We start from the raw sequence: 16,368 nt of genomic DNA on the forward strand, positions 1-16,368 counted from the left end.
CTCTGTCTGTCTAGCCCCTCTCCCTTTCTCTGTCGTTCTAGCCCCTCCCTCTTTCTCCGCCTGTCTAGCCCCTCTCTCTTTCTCTGTCTGTCTAGTCCCTCTCTCTTTCTCTGTCTGTCTAGCCCCTCTCTCTTTCTCTGTCTGTCTAGCCCCTTTATCTTTCTCTGTCGTTCTAGCCACTCTCCCTTTGTCTGTCTAGCCCCTCTCCCTTTGTCTGTCTGTCTAGCCCCTCTCTCTGTCTAGCCCCTCTCTCTTTCTCTGCCTGTCTAGCCCCTCTCTCTTTTTCTTTCTGTCTTGCCCCTCTCTCTTTCTCTTTCTGTCAAGCCCCTTTATCTTTCTCTGTCGTTCTAGCCATTCTCCCTTTGTCTGTCTAGCCCCTCTCCCTTTGTCTGTCTGTCTAGCTCCTCTCTCTTTCTCTTTCTGTCTAGCCCCTCTCTCTTTCTCTGCCTGTCTAGCCCCTCTCCCTTTCTCTGCCTGTCTAGCCCCTCTCCCTTTCGCTGCCTGTCTAGCCCCTCCCTCTTCCTCTGTCTGTCTAGCCCCTCTCTCTTTCTCTTTCTGTCTAGCCCCTCTCCCTTTATCTGTCGTTCTAGCCCCTCCTTCTTTCTCCGTCTGTCAAGCCGCTCTCCCTTTCTCTGTCGTTCTAGCCCCTCTCCCTTTCTCTGTCGTTCTAGCCCCTCCCTCTTTCTCCGTCTGTCTAGCCCCTCTCTCTTTCTCTGTCTGTCTAGCCCCTTTATCTTTCTCTGTCGTTCTAGCCACTCTCCCTTTGTCTGTCTAGCCCCTCTCCCTTTGTCTGTCTGTCTAGCCCCTCTCTCTTTCTCTTTCTGTCTAGCCCCTCTCTCTTTCTCTGCCTGTCTAGCCCCTCTCTCTTTTTCTTTCTGTCTAGCCCCTTTATCTTTCTCTGTCGTTCTAGCCACTCTCCCTTTGTCTGTCTAGCCCCTCTCCCTTTGTCTGTCTGTCTAGCTCCTCTCTCTTTCTCCGTCTGTCTAGCCCCTTTCTCTTTCTCTGTCTAGCCCCGCTCTCTATCTCTTTCTGTCTAGCCCCTCTCCCTTTCTCTGTCTGTCTAGCCCCGCGCTCTTTCTCTGTCTGTCTAGCCGCTCTCCCTTTCTCTGTCTGTCTGTCTAGCCCCTCTCCCTTTATCTGTCGTTCTAGCCCCTCCCTCTTTCTCCGTCTGTCTAGCCGCTCTCCCTTTCTCTGTCTGTCTAGCCCCTCTCCCTTTCTCTGTCGTTCTAGCCCCTCCCTCTTTCTACGTCTGTCTAGCCCCTCTCTCTTTCTCTGTCTGTCTAGTCCCTCTCTCTTTCTCTGTCTGTCTAGCCCCTCTCTCTTTCTCTTTCTGTCTAGCCCCTTTATCTTTCTCTGTCGTTCTAGCCACTCTCCCTTTGTCTGTCTAGCCCCTCTCCCTTTGTCTGTCTGTCTAGCCCCTCTCTCTGTCTCGCCCCTCTCTCTTTCTCTGCCTGTCTAGCCCCTCTCTCTTTTTCTTTCTGTCTAGCCCCTTTATCTTTCTCTGTCATTCTAGCCACTCTCCCTTTGTCTGTCTAGCCCCTCTCTCTTTGTCTGTCTGTCTAGCCCCTCTCTCTTTCTCTGTCTGTCTAGCCCCTCTCTCTTTCTCTTTCTGTCTAGCCCCTTTATCTTTCTCTGTCGTTCTAGCCATTCTCCCTTTGTCTGTCTAGCCCCTCTCCCTTTGTCTGTCTGTCTAGCTCCTCTCTCTTTCTCTTTCTGTCTAGCCCCTCTCTCTTTCTCTGCCTGTCTAGCCCCTCTCCCTTTCTCTGCCTGTCTAGCCCCTCTCCCTTTCGCTGCCTGTCTAGCCCCTCCCTCTTCCTCTGTCTGTCAAGCCCCTCTCTCTGTCTGTCTGTCTGTCTAGCCTCTCTCCCTTTATCTGTCGTTCTAGCCCCTCCCTCTTTCTCCGTCTGTCAAGCCGCTCTCCCTTTCTCTGTCTGTCTAGCCCCTCTCCCTTTCTCTGTCGTTCTAGCCCCTCCCTCTTTCTCCGTCTGTCTAGCCCCTCTCTCTTTCTCTTTCTGTCTAGCCTCTTTATCTTTCTCTGTCGTTCTAGCCCCTCTCCCTTTGTCTGTCTGTCTAGCCCCTCTCTCTTTCTCTGTCTGTCTAGCCCCTCTCTCTTTCTCTGTCTGTCTAGCCCCTCTCTCTTTCTCTGTCTGTCTAGCCCCTCTCTCTTTCTCTGTCTGTCTAGCCCCTTTATCTTTCTCTGTCGTTCTAGCCACTCTCCCTTTGTCTGTCTAGCCCCTCTCCCTTTGTCTGTCTGTCTAGCTCCTCTCTCTTTCTCCGTCTGTCTAGCCCCTTTCTCTTTCTCTGTCTAGCCCCGCTCTCTATCTCTTTCTGTCTAGCCCCTCTCCCTTTCTCTGTCTGTCTAGCCCCGCGCTCTTTCTCTGTCTGTCTAGCCGCTCTCCCTTTCTCTGTCTGTCTGTCTAGCCCCTCTCCCTTTATCTGTCGTTCTAGCCCCTCCCTCTTTCTCCGTCTGTCTAGCCGCTCTCCCTTTCTCTGTCTGTCTAGCCCCTCTCCCTTTCTCTGTCGTTCTAGCCCCTCCCTCTTTCTCCGTCTGTCTAGCCCCTCTCTCTTTCTCTGTCTGTCTAGTCCCTCTCTCTTTCTCTGTCTGTCTAGCCCCTCTCCCTTTCTCTTTCTGTCTAGCCCCTTTATCTTTCTCTGTCGTTCTAGCCACTCTCCCTTTGTCTGTCTAGCCCCTCTCCCTTTGTCTGTCTGTCTAGCCCCTCTCTCTGTCTCGCCCCTCTCTCTTTCTCTGCCTGTCTAGCCCCTCTCTCTTTTTCTTTCTGTCTAGCCCCTTTATCTTTCTCTGTCATTCTAGCCACTCTCCCTTTGTCTGTCTAGCCCCTCTCTCTTTGTCTGTCTGTCTAGCCCCTCTCTCTTTCTCTGTCTGTCTAGCCCCTCTCTCTTTCTCTTTCTGTCTAGCCCCTTTATCTTTCTCTGTCGTTCTAGCCATTCTCCCTTTGTCTGTCTAGCCCCTCTCCCTTTGTCTGTCTGTCTAGCTCCTCTCTCTTTCTCTTTCTGTCTAGCCCCTCTCTCTTTCTCTGCCTGTCTAGCCCCTCTCCCTTTCTCTGCCTGTCTAGCCCCTCTCCCTTTCGCTGCCTGTCTAGCCCCTCCCTCTTCCTCCGTCTGTCAAGCCCCTCTCTCTTTCTCTGTCTGTCTAGCCCCTCTCCCTTTATCTGTCGTTCTAGCCCCTCCCTCTTTCTCTGTCTGTCTAGCCCCCCTCTCTTTCTCTGTCTGTCTAGTCCCTCTCTCTTTCTGTTAATCTAGCCACCCGCTCTTTCTCTGTCTGTCTGTCTGTCTAGCCCCTCTCCCTTTATCTGTCGTTCTAGCCCCTCCCTCTTTCTCCGTCTGTCAAGCCGCTCTCCCTTTCTCTGTCTGTCTAGCCCCTCTCCCTTTCTCTGTCGTTCTAGCCCCTCCCTCTTTCTCCGTCTGTCTAGCCCCTCTCTCTTTCTCTGTCTGTCTAGTTCCTCTCTCTGTCTGTCTAGCCCCTCTCTCTTTCTCTTTCTGTCTAGCCTCTTTATCTTTCTCTGTCGTTCTAGCCCCTCTCCCTTTGTCTGTCTAGCCCCTCTCCCTTTGTCTGTCTGTCTAGCCCCTCTCTCTTTCTCTTTCTGTCTAGCCCCTCTCTCTTTCTCTGCCTGTCTAGCCCCTCTCTCTTTTTCTTTCTGTCTAGCCCCTTTATCTTTCTCTGTCGTTCTAGCCACTCTCCCTTTGTCTGTCTAGCCCCTCTCCCTTTGTCTGTCTGTCTAGCTCCTCTCTCTTTCTCCGTCTGTCTAGCCCCTTTATCTTTCTCTGTCATTCTAGCCACTCTCCCTTTGTCTGTCTGTCTATCCCCTCTCTCTGTCTAGCCCCTCTCTCTCCCTTTGTCTGTCTGTCTAGCCCCTCTCTCTTTCTCTGTCTGTCTAGCCCCTCTCTCTTTCTCTTTCTGTCTAGCCCCTCTCTCTTTTTCTTTCAGTCTAGCCCCTTTATCTTTCTCTGTCGTTCTAGCCACTCTCCCTTTGTCTGCCTGTCTAGCCCCTCTCTCTTTTTCTTTCAGTCTAGCCCCTTTATCTTTCTCTGTCATTCTAGCCCCTCTCCCTTTGTCTGTCTAGCCCCTCTCTCTTTCTCCGTCTGTCTAGCCCCCCTCTCTTTCTCTGTCTGTCTAGTCCCTCTCTCTTTCTGTTAATCTAGCCACCCGCTCTTTCTCTGCCTGGTTTCCCTTTTTCTGTGTCGGTCAGAGCAGCAGGGCTTTCCATGATGATCCTGTTACAACGGGTAAAAAGCCTCTGTCTGGGAGGTATGGTAAGACATGTTAAGGCAAGGTATGGTTTTATATGTTACAGTGAGTGAGTGTAATAATTAATTTACACCCCATAGACATAGGATAGAGCAGGATAGGGCCTTTTAGATTCAGTAGGCTAACAAGTCTGGCCCACTGACCGTGTGTGTGTGTGTGTGTGTGTGTGTGTGTGTGTGTGTGTGTGTGTGTGTGTGTGTGTGTGCAGCCCTTACCTGGTCTGGCGTGGTCTTGCCCTCCTCAGCAACCATGGCACGCAGGCAGGAGATGGAGCCGATGAGAGGCACAGCCAGACCAACACGTAGATACCTCTGACCCTTAGTACTGAACACCAGGGTCACATTCATACACCTGGAGAGGGAGAGAGAAAGAGAAACTTGTTCCAGACAGTGCTTCACAAGCACACACACAAAGACAGCTTCTAGACATTACACTTGCTGTGTTGTTCTCTTATCTCCTCCAGGGTGTCTGTTTGGGCATGCTTGACTGCAAGGTGATGCTAACGTGTTAGCATTAGCACCACATGGAGCTTGTCTGTGTCTGCTTTGGCATGCCTATCTACAATCAACAGGAGCGAGCTAGTGCAGAAGATGTGGGCATGACAGGTGGAGCAATGGAAGGATGAAGGGATGAGCACTTAGTGCTATGAGGCCACAGGTTTGAGGTGACTCAGTTGAGGGAAGAAGGGGTGGGGGGATAGAGAGATGGAGGGATGGATAGAGGAATAGAGGAAAGTCTGGGAGAGAGACAGGAGCTCTGATGACGCCCCAGCTTCCTGCTTTGCCATCATGCATTATTCAGGAAGTGTTGAGTCGTCGCTAACAGAGTGCTCAAAAAGCAGAGTGAGAGACGGAGATGCGGTGTACAAAGTAAGAGCCAGTATTGTTAGTTAACCCCCTGCTGATGTAAGAAGACACGACCGTCACTGAGATTTCAGTTGCAGACAGCGGGGCGATAAGGGGAATATGCCATCAGTAAGTGAGGACAATGAGATGAGAGAATACATCCTTCCCAAAGGGGGGCACAACGGAGTCCCAAAATCACTAACTGTGTGGGTCCCACTTGAACTGATGAGGATTCATGAAGACAGTCTCTTGGCATTAAGGTCATATACAGCGGCTTGCGAAAGTATTCACCCCCTTGGCATTTTTCCTATTCTGTTGCCTTACAACCTGGAATTAAAATAGATTTTTTTGGGGGGGTTTGTATCATTTGATTTACACAACATGCCTTGCAGATGGAAAATATGTTTTATTGTGAAACAAACAAGAAATACGATTTTCTTTAAACTGAAAACTTGTGTGCATAACTATTCACCCCCCCCAAAGTTAATATTTTGTAGAGCGACCTTTTGCAGCTATTACAGCTGCAAGTCTCTTGAGGTATGTCTCTATAAGCTTGACACATCTAGCCACTGGGATTTTGCCCATTCTTCAAGACAAAACTGCTCCAACTCCTTCAAGTTGGATGGGTTCTGCTGGTGTACAACAATCTTTAAGTCATACCACAGATTCTCAATTGGATTGAGGTCTGGGCTTTGACTAGGCCATTCCAAGACATTTAAATGTTTCCCCTTAAACCACTTGAGTGTTGCTTTAGCAGTATGCTTCGGGTCATTGTCCTGCTGGAAGGTGATCCTCCGTCCCAGTCTCAAATCTCTGGAAGACTGAAACAGGTTTCCCTCAAGAATTTCCCAGTATTTAGTGCCATCATCCCTTCAATTCTGACCAGTTTCCCAGTCCCTGCCGATGAAAAACATCCCCACAGCATGATGCTGCCACCACCATGCTTCACTGTGGGGATGGTATTCTCGGGGTGATGAGAGGTGTTGGGTTTGCGCCAGACATTGCGTTTTCCTTGATGGCCAAAAAGCTCAATTTTTGTCCATGACCTGTTTGGAGAGCTCCTTGGTCTTCATGGTGCCGCTTGCTTGGTGGTGCCCCTTGCTTAGTGGTGTTGCAGACTCTGGGGCATTTCAGAACAGGTGTATATATCCTGAGATCACGTGACAGATCATGTGACATTTAGATTGCACACAGGTGGACTTTATTTAACTAATTATGTGACTTATGAAAGTAATTGGTTGCACCAGATCTTATTTAGGGGCTTCATAGCAAAGGGGGTGAATACATCTGGACAAGAGGAATACCTATGTAAGAATGCTGTTCATCGACTACAGCTCAGCATTTAACTCCAAACTCGTCATTAAGCTCGAGACCCTGGGTCTCGACCCCGCCCTGTGCAACTGTGTCCTGGACTTCCTGACGGGCCGCCCCCAGGTGGTGAGGGAGGGTAGGAAACAACATCTCCACCCCGCTGATCCTCAACACTGGGGCCCCACAAGGGTGTGTTCTCAACCCTCTCCTGTACTCCCTGTTCACCCATGACTGCCTGGCCATGCACGCCTCCAACTCAATCATCAAGTTTGCAAACGACACTACAGTGGTAGGCTTGATTACCAACAACGACGAGACGGCCTACAGGGAGGAGGTGAGGGTCCTCGGAGTGTGGTGTCAGGAAAATAACCTCACACTCAATGTCAACAAAACAAAGGAGATGATCGGTGGACTTCAGGAAACAGCAGAGGGAGCAGCCCTATCCACATCGACGGTACAGTAGTGGAGAAGGTGGAAAGTTTTAAGTTCCTCGGCGTACACATCACGGACAAACTGAAATGGTCCACCCACACAGACAGCGTGGTGAAGAAATTCGACCTCAGGAGGCTGAAGAAATTCGTCTTGTCACCAAAAACACTCAAAAACTTTTACAGATGTACAATCGAGAGCATCCTCTCGGGCTGTATCACCGCCTGGTACGGCAACTGCTCCGCCCACAACCGTAAGGCTCTCCAGAGGGTAGTGAGGTCTGCACAACGCATCATCGGGGGCAAACTACCTGCCCTCCAGGACACCTACACCACCCGATGTCACAGGAAGGCCATAAAGATCATCAAGGACAACAACCACCCGAGCCACTGCCTGTTCACCCCGCTATCATCCAGAATGCGAGGTCAGTACAGATGCATCAAAACTGGGACTGAGAGACTGAAAAACAGCTTCTATCTCAAGGCCATCAGATTGTTAAACAGCCATCACTAACAATGATTGGCTGCTGCCAACATACTGACTCAAATCTCTAGCCACTTTAATAATTAAAAATTGGATGTAATAAATGTATCACTAGCCACTTTAAACAATGCCACTTTATATAATGTTTACATACCCTACATTACTCATCTCATATGTATATACTGTACTCTATACAATTGTATTTTTTCCTACTGTGTTATTGACTTGTTTATTGTTTACTCCATGTGTAACTCTGTGTTGTTGTCTGTTCACACTGCTTTGCTTTATCTTGGCCAGGTCGCAGTTGTAAATGAGAACTTGTTCTCAACTAGCCTACCTGGTTAAATAAAAGTGAGAAGAAAAAAAAACAAAAAAAAATACCATCTACTGCATCTTGCCTATGCCGTTCGGCCATCGCTCATCCACATATTTTTATGTACATATTCTTATTCATTCCTTTACACTTGTGTGTTTAAGGTAGTTGCTGTGAAATTGTTAGATTACTTGTTAGATATTACTGCATGGTCGGAACTAGAAGCACACGCATTTCGCTACACTCGCATTAACACCTGCTAACCGTGTGTATGTGACCAATAAAATTTGACTTGACTTGACATATGCACGCACCACTTTTCCAATATTTTACTACCAAACTAGGATGTTAATAGCATCAGTATCAGACTGGCCCTGTGGATAGACTGTCTGTCAGCTAGAGAGGGACAGTGCGATTGTAACGGCTGATTTCCTCCTCTTCGTCTGAAGAGGAGGTGTAGGGATCGGACCAAAACGCAGCGTGTTGTGAAGACATGATGAATTTATTTAGACAAGACGAACACGTAACACACTTGAGAAATTACAAAACAAAAAAACGACGTAGACCGACCTGAACATATGAACTTACATAAACACGAAGAACGCACGAACAGGTACAGACTAGAACAAACGATACAGTCCCGTGTGGTACAAACACTGACACAGGAGACAATCACCCACAAACAAACAGTGAGAACAGCCTACCTTAATATGGTTCTCAATCAGAGGAAACGTCAAACACCTGCCCCTAATTGAGAACCATATCAGGCAACACATTGAACCCAACATAGAAACACATAACATAGACTACCCACCCAGCTCACGCCCTGACCATACTAAACAAATACAAAAACAACGGAAAACAGGTCAGGAACGTGACAGCGATATATATGCTATCCAAGCAACCTGTTGTGTATCTGTCAGAAACGCCCACCCTGCTTTTCACAACACTAGCACTTGATCATATTCCACTGTGTCTTGCTGTCACAAAAAGGGAGAACTGGTAACATGAAGTGTACATGTCACACACACACACACACACACACAAACACACGTGCAGTGGCTTTATGACTGGTGTGACTTACCTGGTTTGCCGTAGGGGAATGGGCAGTGAGATGCAGAGGAAGGGGTCAAATGTGTTGCTCTGTTTAAGGCAATGTGGACATGTCAGGGAGGACCTACAGACACAATAGAGAGAGGGAGAGAGGGGGTTGGGTTAAAGGGATAGTTCACCCAAATTACTAAATTACATTTTGGTTTTCTTACCTTGTAAACAGTCTATGGACAAGGTAAGACAGCAATCCACGCTTTGGTTTTGTTTACCTGGCCACTGTTTCAAGTGCTAACTTTTAATCATTTGTGGCACAAATCCAATGCAAGTCAATGCTAACTATATTAGCATTTTTGCGCTTCATGTCCAGATCATCTATGTCACTTCATTAAGTTACACAATACATGTTTTAATACTGTAGGATGAGTAGGTCAGAAACAATAGAAGGTCAACCTGGTCAAATCACAGAGAGCAAACAAATACATTTTCCAACCAGCGTCTCTTGTGACGTGGGATGGTGTGCTACACAGGCACATGATCTTGGGCACCGTGTGTGTGCGTGCGTGTGTGTGTGTGTGTGTGTGTGTGTGTGTGTGTGTGTGTGTGTGTGTGTGTGTGTGTGTGTGTGTGTGTGTGTGTGTGTGTGTGTGTGTGTGTGTGTGTGCGTGTGTGTCTAGGTTGAGTGGAGATGTAAAGATGTTCAACCTCACCTGGCAGGGCTTCTATATGTGTAACGTTATGCATGGCGTATTACGGAGTAGCTGGACAGAACAGAGAAAGTGCATTTAGCTCCAAGAGAGACAACACTACACCTGAAGCCTCACATCCCCAGTTAGAAAACACACCGGAATAGACTGAAATATTCACAAGAAAGGAGAGACATAACCTGGTAATATTTTAGCAGGTGTTCAAAAATCGTGGTGGGAAGAGAGGAATGTGGGGAAGAAAAAGTCATACAGCAGCAATTCAGTAGATATAGGGAGGTTAACCGTTAATCGCTTAGCCAGCTTAAATACATTTGACCGGTAATGCTTAGGTTAATTTGAATAATTTTGTGGAATTAAATTGGCGTGTGTGTATTTTTGTTAGTCGTCATGCATCTTATTTATCACACGTTCACGGCATACAGAGCTTAGTTTGAGGAGAGGAATAGCCTACTTACTGGAACAAATAACAATTCTAAATGCAATCGCGTGTTAAAAACATTGGTGGCCACGATTAAAAAAGGAGGTATTTTTATTTCTCAATATCAACTCGTAAAGCGCACCTCCCATTCGCCCTTCGGATGCATACGCTATAGCCGTGACTATCAGTGCATCACCACCATTTTGCAATGTGAGCTTGCGGCAGTATAATTGTTTGAAACTTGAACGTTTTATGTCACTTCAAATAATGAGGCATGTCTTACCTTGCTTCAAAGTAGCCTTGTGAAAATCCATCCATAGAAACGTGGAGGCAATTATTTTATAAAGACTTCCTCATGCTATTAACCAGCATTTCTCTCCTGTTCTATTGGTTTTCATATTTACTTCATTTCGTTGTCCAGAAGCCAAAGGCACAATCCTAGTCATATTAGCAACCCATCATGGTAGTTACTATTAGATTCCCCCTCTTTCTATGTTCCTAATTTAGATTTCTGTCATCTCTGTCAAATGGAACTGCTCGTATTAGATGCACAGTTTAAAACTGTGTTTTCTGCGAGTTGCATTTGGGCAAATTTTGAAAATCTAGTTTTATTAGCTGCTCCATTACAGGAGCTGCATGGTCAATAACAGGCCTTTTGACTGTAAGACGATAGGCTTGCTATTGTTGCATGTTTCCATTAGGCTCTTAATGACAAATGTCCGGTCCTTGTATGCATGCATAGTATCAGAGAGGAAGAGGCGACGTGAGAGGTTTCACTCTCACCAAAATCTGTCCAAAATAAGTCCAATGCGTTTCTATGGGCTTATTTTGGGCCTAAGCTTGTCGCCTGCCTTCCTGTTTTTGGATGACTCCCATTGCTCTGGCGGAAACATAAGCATCTTGTCATTATATACAGATCTCTGACAGTATTTTCTGTGATTTGTAATATGACTGTTTTGATTTTTTTTGCAGTTTGTTGACTGGTTAATGATGGTCAATTAGTCGGAAGCAAAATTGACTGAAATATGAATCCTAAGTAGATGTGCTTATTAGAGGTCGACCGATTATGATTTTTCAACGCCGATACCGATACCGATTATTGGAGGACCAAAAAAGCCAATGCCGATTAATCGGCCGATTTTTTTTAAATGTATTTGTAATAATGACAATTACAACAATACTGAATGAACACTTATTTTAACTTAATATAATACATCAATAAAATCAATTTAGCCTCAAATAAATAATGAAACATGTTCAATTTGGTTTAAATAATGCAAAAACAAAGTGTTGGAGAAGAAAGTAAAAGTGCAATATGTGCCATGTAAAAAAGCTAACGTTTAAGTTCCTTGCTCAGAACATGAGAACATATGAAAGCTGGTGGTTCCTTTTAACATGAGTCTAGATAAACTGGTAATATCATCAACCATGTGTAGTTAACTAGTGATTATGTTAAGATTGATTGTTTTTTATAAGATAAGTTTAATGCTAGCTAGCAACTTACCTTGGCTTCTTGCTGCCCTCGCGTAACAGGTAGTCAGCCTGCCACGCAGGCTCCTCGTGGAGTGCAATGTCAGGCAGATGGTTAGAGCGTTGGACTAGTAACCGGAAGATTGCAAAAATGAATCCCCGAGCTGACAAGGTAAAAATCTGTCATTCTTGTCACGCCCTGGCCTTAATTATCTTTGTTTTCTTTATTATTTTAGTTAGGTCAGGGTGTGACATGGGGGATGTTTGTGTGTTTTTGTCTCGTCTAGGGTGTTTGTATTGTCTAGGGGTTTTTTGTAGAGTTCATGGGGTTGTGTTCAGTGTAGGTGTTTATGTAAGTCTATGGTTGCCTAGATTGGTTCTCAATTAGAGACAGCTGTCTATCGCTGTCTCTGATTGGGAGCCATATTTAGGCAGCCATAGTCATTAGGTAGGTTGTGGGTGATTGTCTATGTGTAAGTTGCTTGTGTCTGCACTTATTGTTTGTTTAGCTTCACGTTCGTCGTTTAGTTTGTATAGTGTCTTTCGTTTCGTGTTCGTCTTCAATAAAAGAAGATGTATCATTATCACGCTGCGCCTTGGTCCTCCTCTCTTTCACCATACGACGATCGTGACAATTCTGCCCCTGAACAAGGCAGTTAACCCACCGTTCCTAGGCCGTCATTGAAAATAAGAATGTGTTCTTAACTGACTTGCCTAGTTAAATAAAGGTGTAAAAAAAATAATAAAAAAATAATAATAATAAAAAATCGGAAAATCGGTGTCCAAAAATACCGATTACCGATTGTTATGAAAACTTGAAATCGGCCCTAATTAATCGGCCATTCCGATTAATCAGTCGACCTCTAGTGCTTATTAGAAAAAGAGAGGCGCAGACGGAAACAGAAGAGCGAGCACCAAGTCAACTGAGACGCAAGGACTTCCAGATTGACAGGGACATGACATCTGCGACATCATCCCAATGCAAAAGAGTCACTATCTTGTCTCATCCTCCCGTGTCATGTAGGGCATCCACTACCAGTGTCAACCAACACAATAATGACTCCAACATGAATACCTCCCTGGCCAGTGGCCCAGCCAGAGTACACCCAGGGGGATTTAGTAGTGGTGCTGTCACACCCTGACCTGAGAGAGCCTTTTTATTTCTCTTTTTGGTTAGGTCAGGGTGTGATTTGGGTGGGCATTCTAGGTTGTATATTTCTTTGTTGGCCGGGTATGGTTCCCAATCAGAGGCAGCTGTCTATCGTTGTCTCTGATTGGGGATCATACTTAGGCAGCCCTTTTTCCCACCTTCAGTTGTGGGATCTTGTCTTTGTATAGTTGCTGTTTAGCGCTCCAGAGCTTTACGTTCATTTATATTTTGTTGTTTTTTGGTGTTCATTTAATAAAGTATGATGAACACTTTCCACGCTGCACTTTGGTCTCATTCAATTGAAGACGGACGTAACAGGTGCCCTACAGGGGTATCAGCAGGGGATGAGCCTGGGGGTTAAGCACAGAAACATGGAGGACAGCCAAGAGGACTGTCAGCAGCATCCCCGGGGGAGGGGAAAGTCGGATGCAGAGCGGAGAAAGAAAGGTGGTGGCAGTAGGGAGAAAGATGGAGGCAGAGGAGAGAAGGAAGGATGGTGGTGGTAGAGAGAAGGAAGGATGGTGGTGGTAGAGAGAAGGAAGGATGGTGGTGGTAGAGAGAAGGAAGGATGGTGGTGGTAGAGAGAAGGAAGGATGGTGGTGGTAGAGAGAAGGAAGGATGGTGGTGGTAGAGAGAAGGAAGGATGGTGGTGGTAGAGAGAAGGAAGGATGGTGGTGGTAGAGAGAAGGAAGGATGGTGGTGGTAGAGAGAAGGAAGGATGGTGGTGGTAGAGAGAAGGTAGGATGGTGGTGGTAGAGAGAAGGAAGGATGGTGGTGGTAGAGAGAAGGAAGGGTGGTGGTGGTAGAGAGAAGGAAGGGTGGTGGTGGTAGAGAGAAGGAAGGATGGTGGTGGTAGAGAAGGAAGGATGGTGGTGGTAGAGAGAAGGAAGGATGGTGGTGGTAGAGAGAAGGAAGGGTGGTGGTGGTAGAGAGAAGGAAGGATGGTGGTGGTAGAGAAGGAAGGATGGTGGTGGTAGAGAAGGAAGGATGGTGGTGGTAGAGAGAAGGAAGGATGGTGGTGGTAGAGAGAAGGAAGGGTGGTGGTGGTAGAGAGAAGGAAGGATGGTGGTGGTAGAGAAGGAAGGATGGTGGTGGTAGAGAGAAGGATGGATGGTGGTGGTAGAGAAAAGGAAGGATGGTGGTGGTAGAGAGAAGGAAGGGTGGTGGTGGTAGAGAGAAGGAAGGATGGTGGTGGTAGAGAGAAGGATGGATGTGGTGGTAGAGAAGGAAGGATGGTGGTGGTAGAGAGAAGGATGGATGGTGGTGGTAGAGAGAAGGAAGGGTGGTGGTGGTAGAGAGAAGGAAGGATGGTGGTGGTAGAGAGAAGGATGGATGTGGTGGTAGAGAGAAGGAAGGATGGTGGTGGTAGAGAGAAGGAAGGATGTGGTGGTAGAGAGAAGGAAGGATGGTGGTGGTAGAGAGAAGGAAGGATGGTGGTGGTAGAGAGAAGGAAGGGTGGTGGTGGTAGAGAAGGAAGGATGGTGGTGGTAGAGAGAAGGATGGATGTGGTGGTAGAGAGAAGGAAGGGTGGTGGTGGTAGAGAGAAGGAAGGATGGTGGTGGTAGAGAGAAGGATGGATGTGGTGGTAGAGAGAAGGAAGGGTGGTGGTGGTAGAGAGAAGGAAGGATGGTGGTGGTAGAGAGAAGGTAGGATGGTGGTGGTAGAGAGAAGGAAGGATGGTGAAAGGAAAAGGAAAGAATGAAGACGAGGTAGACACAAAGCAGATTGGTTGGAGAGAGAGAGGGGCAGCCATTCAGGCTAGCTTGTGTAGAACATATTAGCGCCACCGTGATGATACATCTGACTGCTCCGCTCTCTCTGCTCTCTCTTTTCCTCCTGGTTGTTCTCAGCTGAGTCACTCCAGGACAGTGATGCAGTCAAGTATAGTCGGTACAGGTCTGTAGCGAGAGTTGTTCCAACACAGGGCCTGTATCCACAAAGAGTCTCAGAGTAGGAGCGCTGATCTAGGACCTGTCCTTATACATCTTATTCCTTTCGATCTAAAAGGCTAAACTAATCCTAGATCAGCACTCCTACTCAGAGAGGTTTTGTAGAGATGTGCCCAGATATCATAGAAATATCATTACTATTTCAATAGTATTACTTAGTTATTGTATTTCTATGGATCACAGATTTCCCCATTCAACACTCTGTCAGGCTGTAAATGACATTCTGACAGTCGGTTAAAATGATTCCTGTATTTACTCTACATGGGGACGTGACAGTCACAGCATTAGTGGTCCTTACACCTTCCGACGTCACTTAGAACGGTCTCCGTGGAGTCTGACATGCACACAATCACTTAGAACATAGTATGTGGAGGCTGACAGCGTTTCCACTCTGGTTGGTTCATCTGTCTGTGAGGAGAGAGTCTGTCAGTGTGTGTGTGTGTCAAACCTATCCTCGCACCACCATCCACTCTGCATTTGGCTGACTTGCACAGCACCAATCCCCTGGCCTCTAGCCCACAGCAGCGAGTTAGCAGTCCTACCGACCGACGGTCTACCAGAGATCATTATTCAACGTTTATACAGATGAGGTTTTGAACAGCCTCCCTGCACTACCTAAATAAATAGTACGTGACCAGCACTACTAAACACGTAGGCTCATATCACCTTCCTTGAACGCAGCATCTGTATCGCTCAGGACCACTGAATTAAGACATAATAACCCAGACAGCATGACTGAACCTGCAGCCTCACCCTATTGGAATGCAGCTCTCATATCATAGGCCTACATATAGCACATGCTATAGCACATACATTAGACCGAATTCAAACGGCATGACGTAGACACAGTGCTTTTAGAGAATGTTTGACCAGTAAATTGGTCCAAGAGCTTTCTTGAACGCAGCTCTCATCGCAAACAGCTCATACCGTGCATTACCCTGAACCCACATTAGACAGAATGAAGATACTGTGTCAAACAGAGTTTCTTGTGAATACATTTGAAGCCACGGTGAACCTCGTCTTCCATCAATCCCCTTTTCCTTTCAGTTTCACCAGCTAAAAATCCCTCTCTGCTTGAATAATGTATTCCAATGGATTCACAGTCCATTTCATCCAAAAATTGAGAGGACAAATGCGAGATATAACTTCCCCAGGGGTTGGAGTCAGCCAGGTCTCATAAATACTCAGTGCCCGCGTGAAAAGCCCATTTGAGATTCAATATCGTGCCATTATTGATTAGCATTTTCCACAAATGTGGCTAAAAGCAAAGTGGTAGAGAAACACATTGGTAATGGCCGGGGATGCGAACGATGCCTGAACAGAAATGAAAGGACCCCAATCCCAGACACTGATGGATACAGGCCGGCACAGAGGTCCTGATGCCATTTCAGCCCAGTGCCACTCCAGGACAAAGGCACAGGCTCAAGTATCCCCTCCCTTAGTCGTTCGACTAACCAATCAATCCACAGACAAAAGTCTACAGTATAGTGTCTTCTGCCCTGTCATTAGCATAACGTCTAAAGTGGAACACATGGCAAGTCCTTCCAGACTTTTACTCTACAGGTCGGCAGACAGTTCCTCCTCTGTTCCCTCCTTTCCTCTCTTCCTCACTTCCTCTCTTCCTCTGGTGAAACGGGGAGGGCCGCTGTAGCCAGAGCCAAATCCCCCTGTCAGTCAGTCTGTCTGGGTTACTGGTGTCTGCGTTGGGTTGGATGAGTGCACTGAGGCTGATCTGCCTCTATCTGCTTCTCCATTAGAGACCTTTAAACAAAGGGCCCACGCCATGGGAAATTAACAGAGGGCTACGGCTCAAAAGGGTGGGGAAAAAATAACAAATGTTTTCGGCTGCCTCTCTTTGAGGGGTGTGACGAGCTGGAAGATGAAGTCTGGGAGTTGACGCAACGCGGGTTAGGAGACAAGCTGATTGGTCTGTTGAATGCTTCCTGTGCTGGACATTTGGATTTTGCCTTCAACTT

General features: G+C 46.9%; 1 protein-coding gene across 1 annotated transcript in view; it reads right to left on the reverse strand.

Moving 5' to 3' along the window:
- The window catches only part of LOC120066653 (ubiquitin carboxyl-terminal hydrolase 43-like), a 69,070-nt gene that overhangs the window by 43,602 nt on the left and 9,100 nt on the right, over positions 1 to 16,368 (reverse strand). Inside the window, exons 2-3 of the mRNA XM_039018088.1 lie at positions 8,733 to 8,825; positions 4,483 to 4,618 (exon numbers count right to left, since the gene is read on the reverse strand). Of these exons, the coding sequence (XP_038874016.1) occupies positions 4,483 to 4,614 (132 nt within the window). The 5' untranslated portion in view covers positions 4,615 to 4,618; positions 8,733 to 8,825. The remainder of the gene's footprint in view (positions 1 to 4,482; positions 4,619 to 8,732; positions 8,826 to 16,368) is intronic.

This window comes from Salvelinus namaycush, chromosome 2 (assembly GCF_016432855.1).
Source record: "Salvelinus namaycush isolate Seneca chromosome 2, SaNama_1.0, whole genome shotgun sequence".
Taxonomy (NCBI): Eukaryota; Metazoa; Chordata; class Actinopteri; order Salmoniformes; family Salmonidae; genus Salvelinus; species Salvelinus namaycush.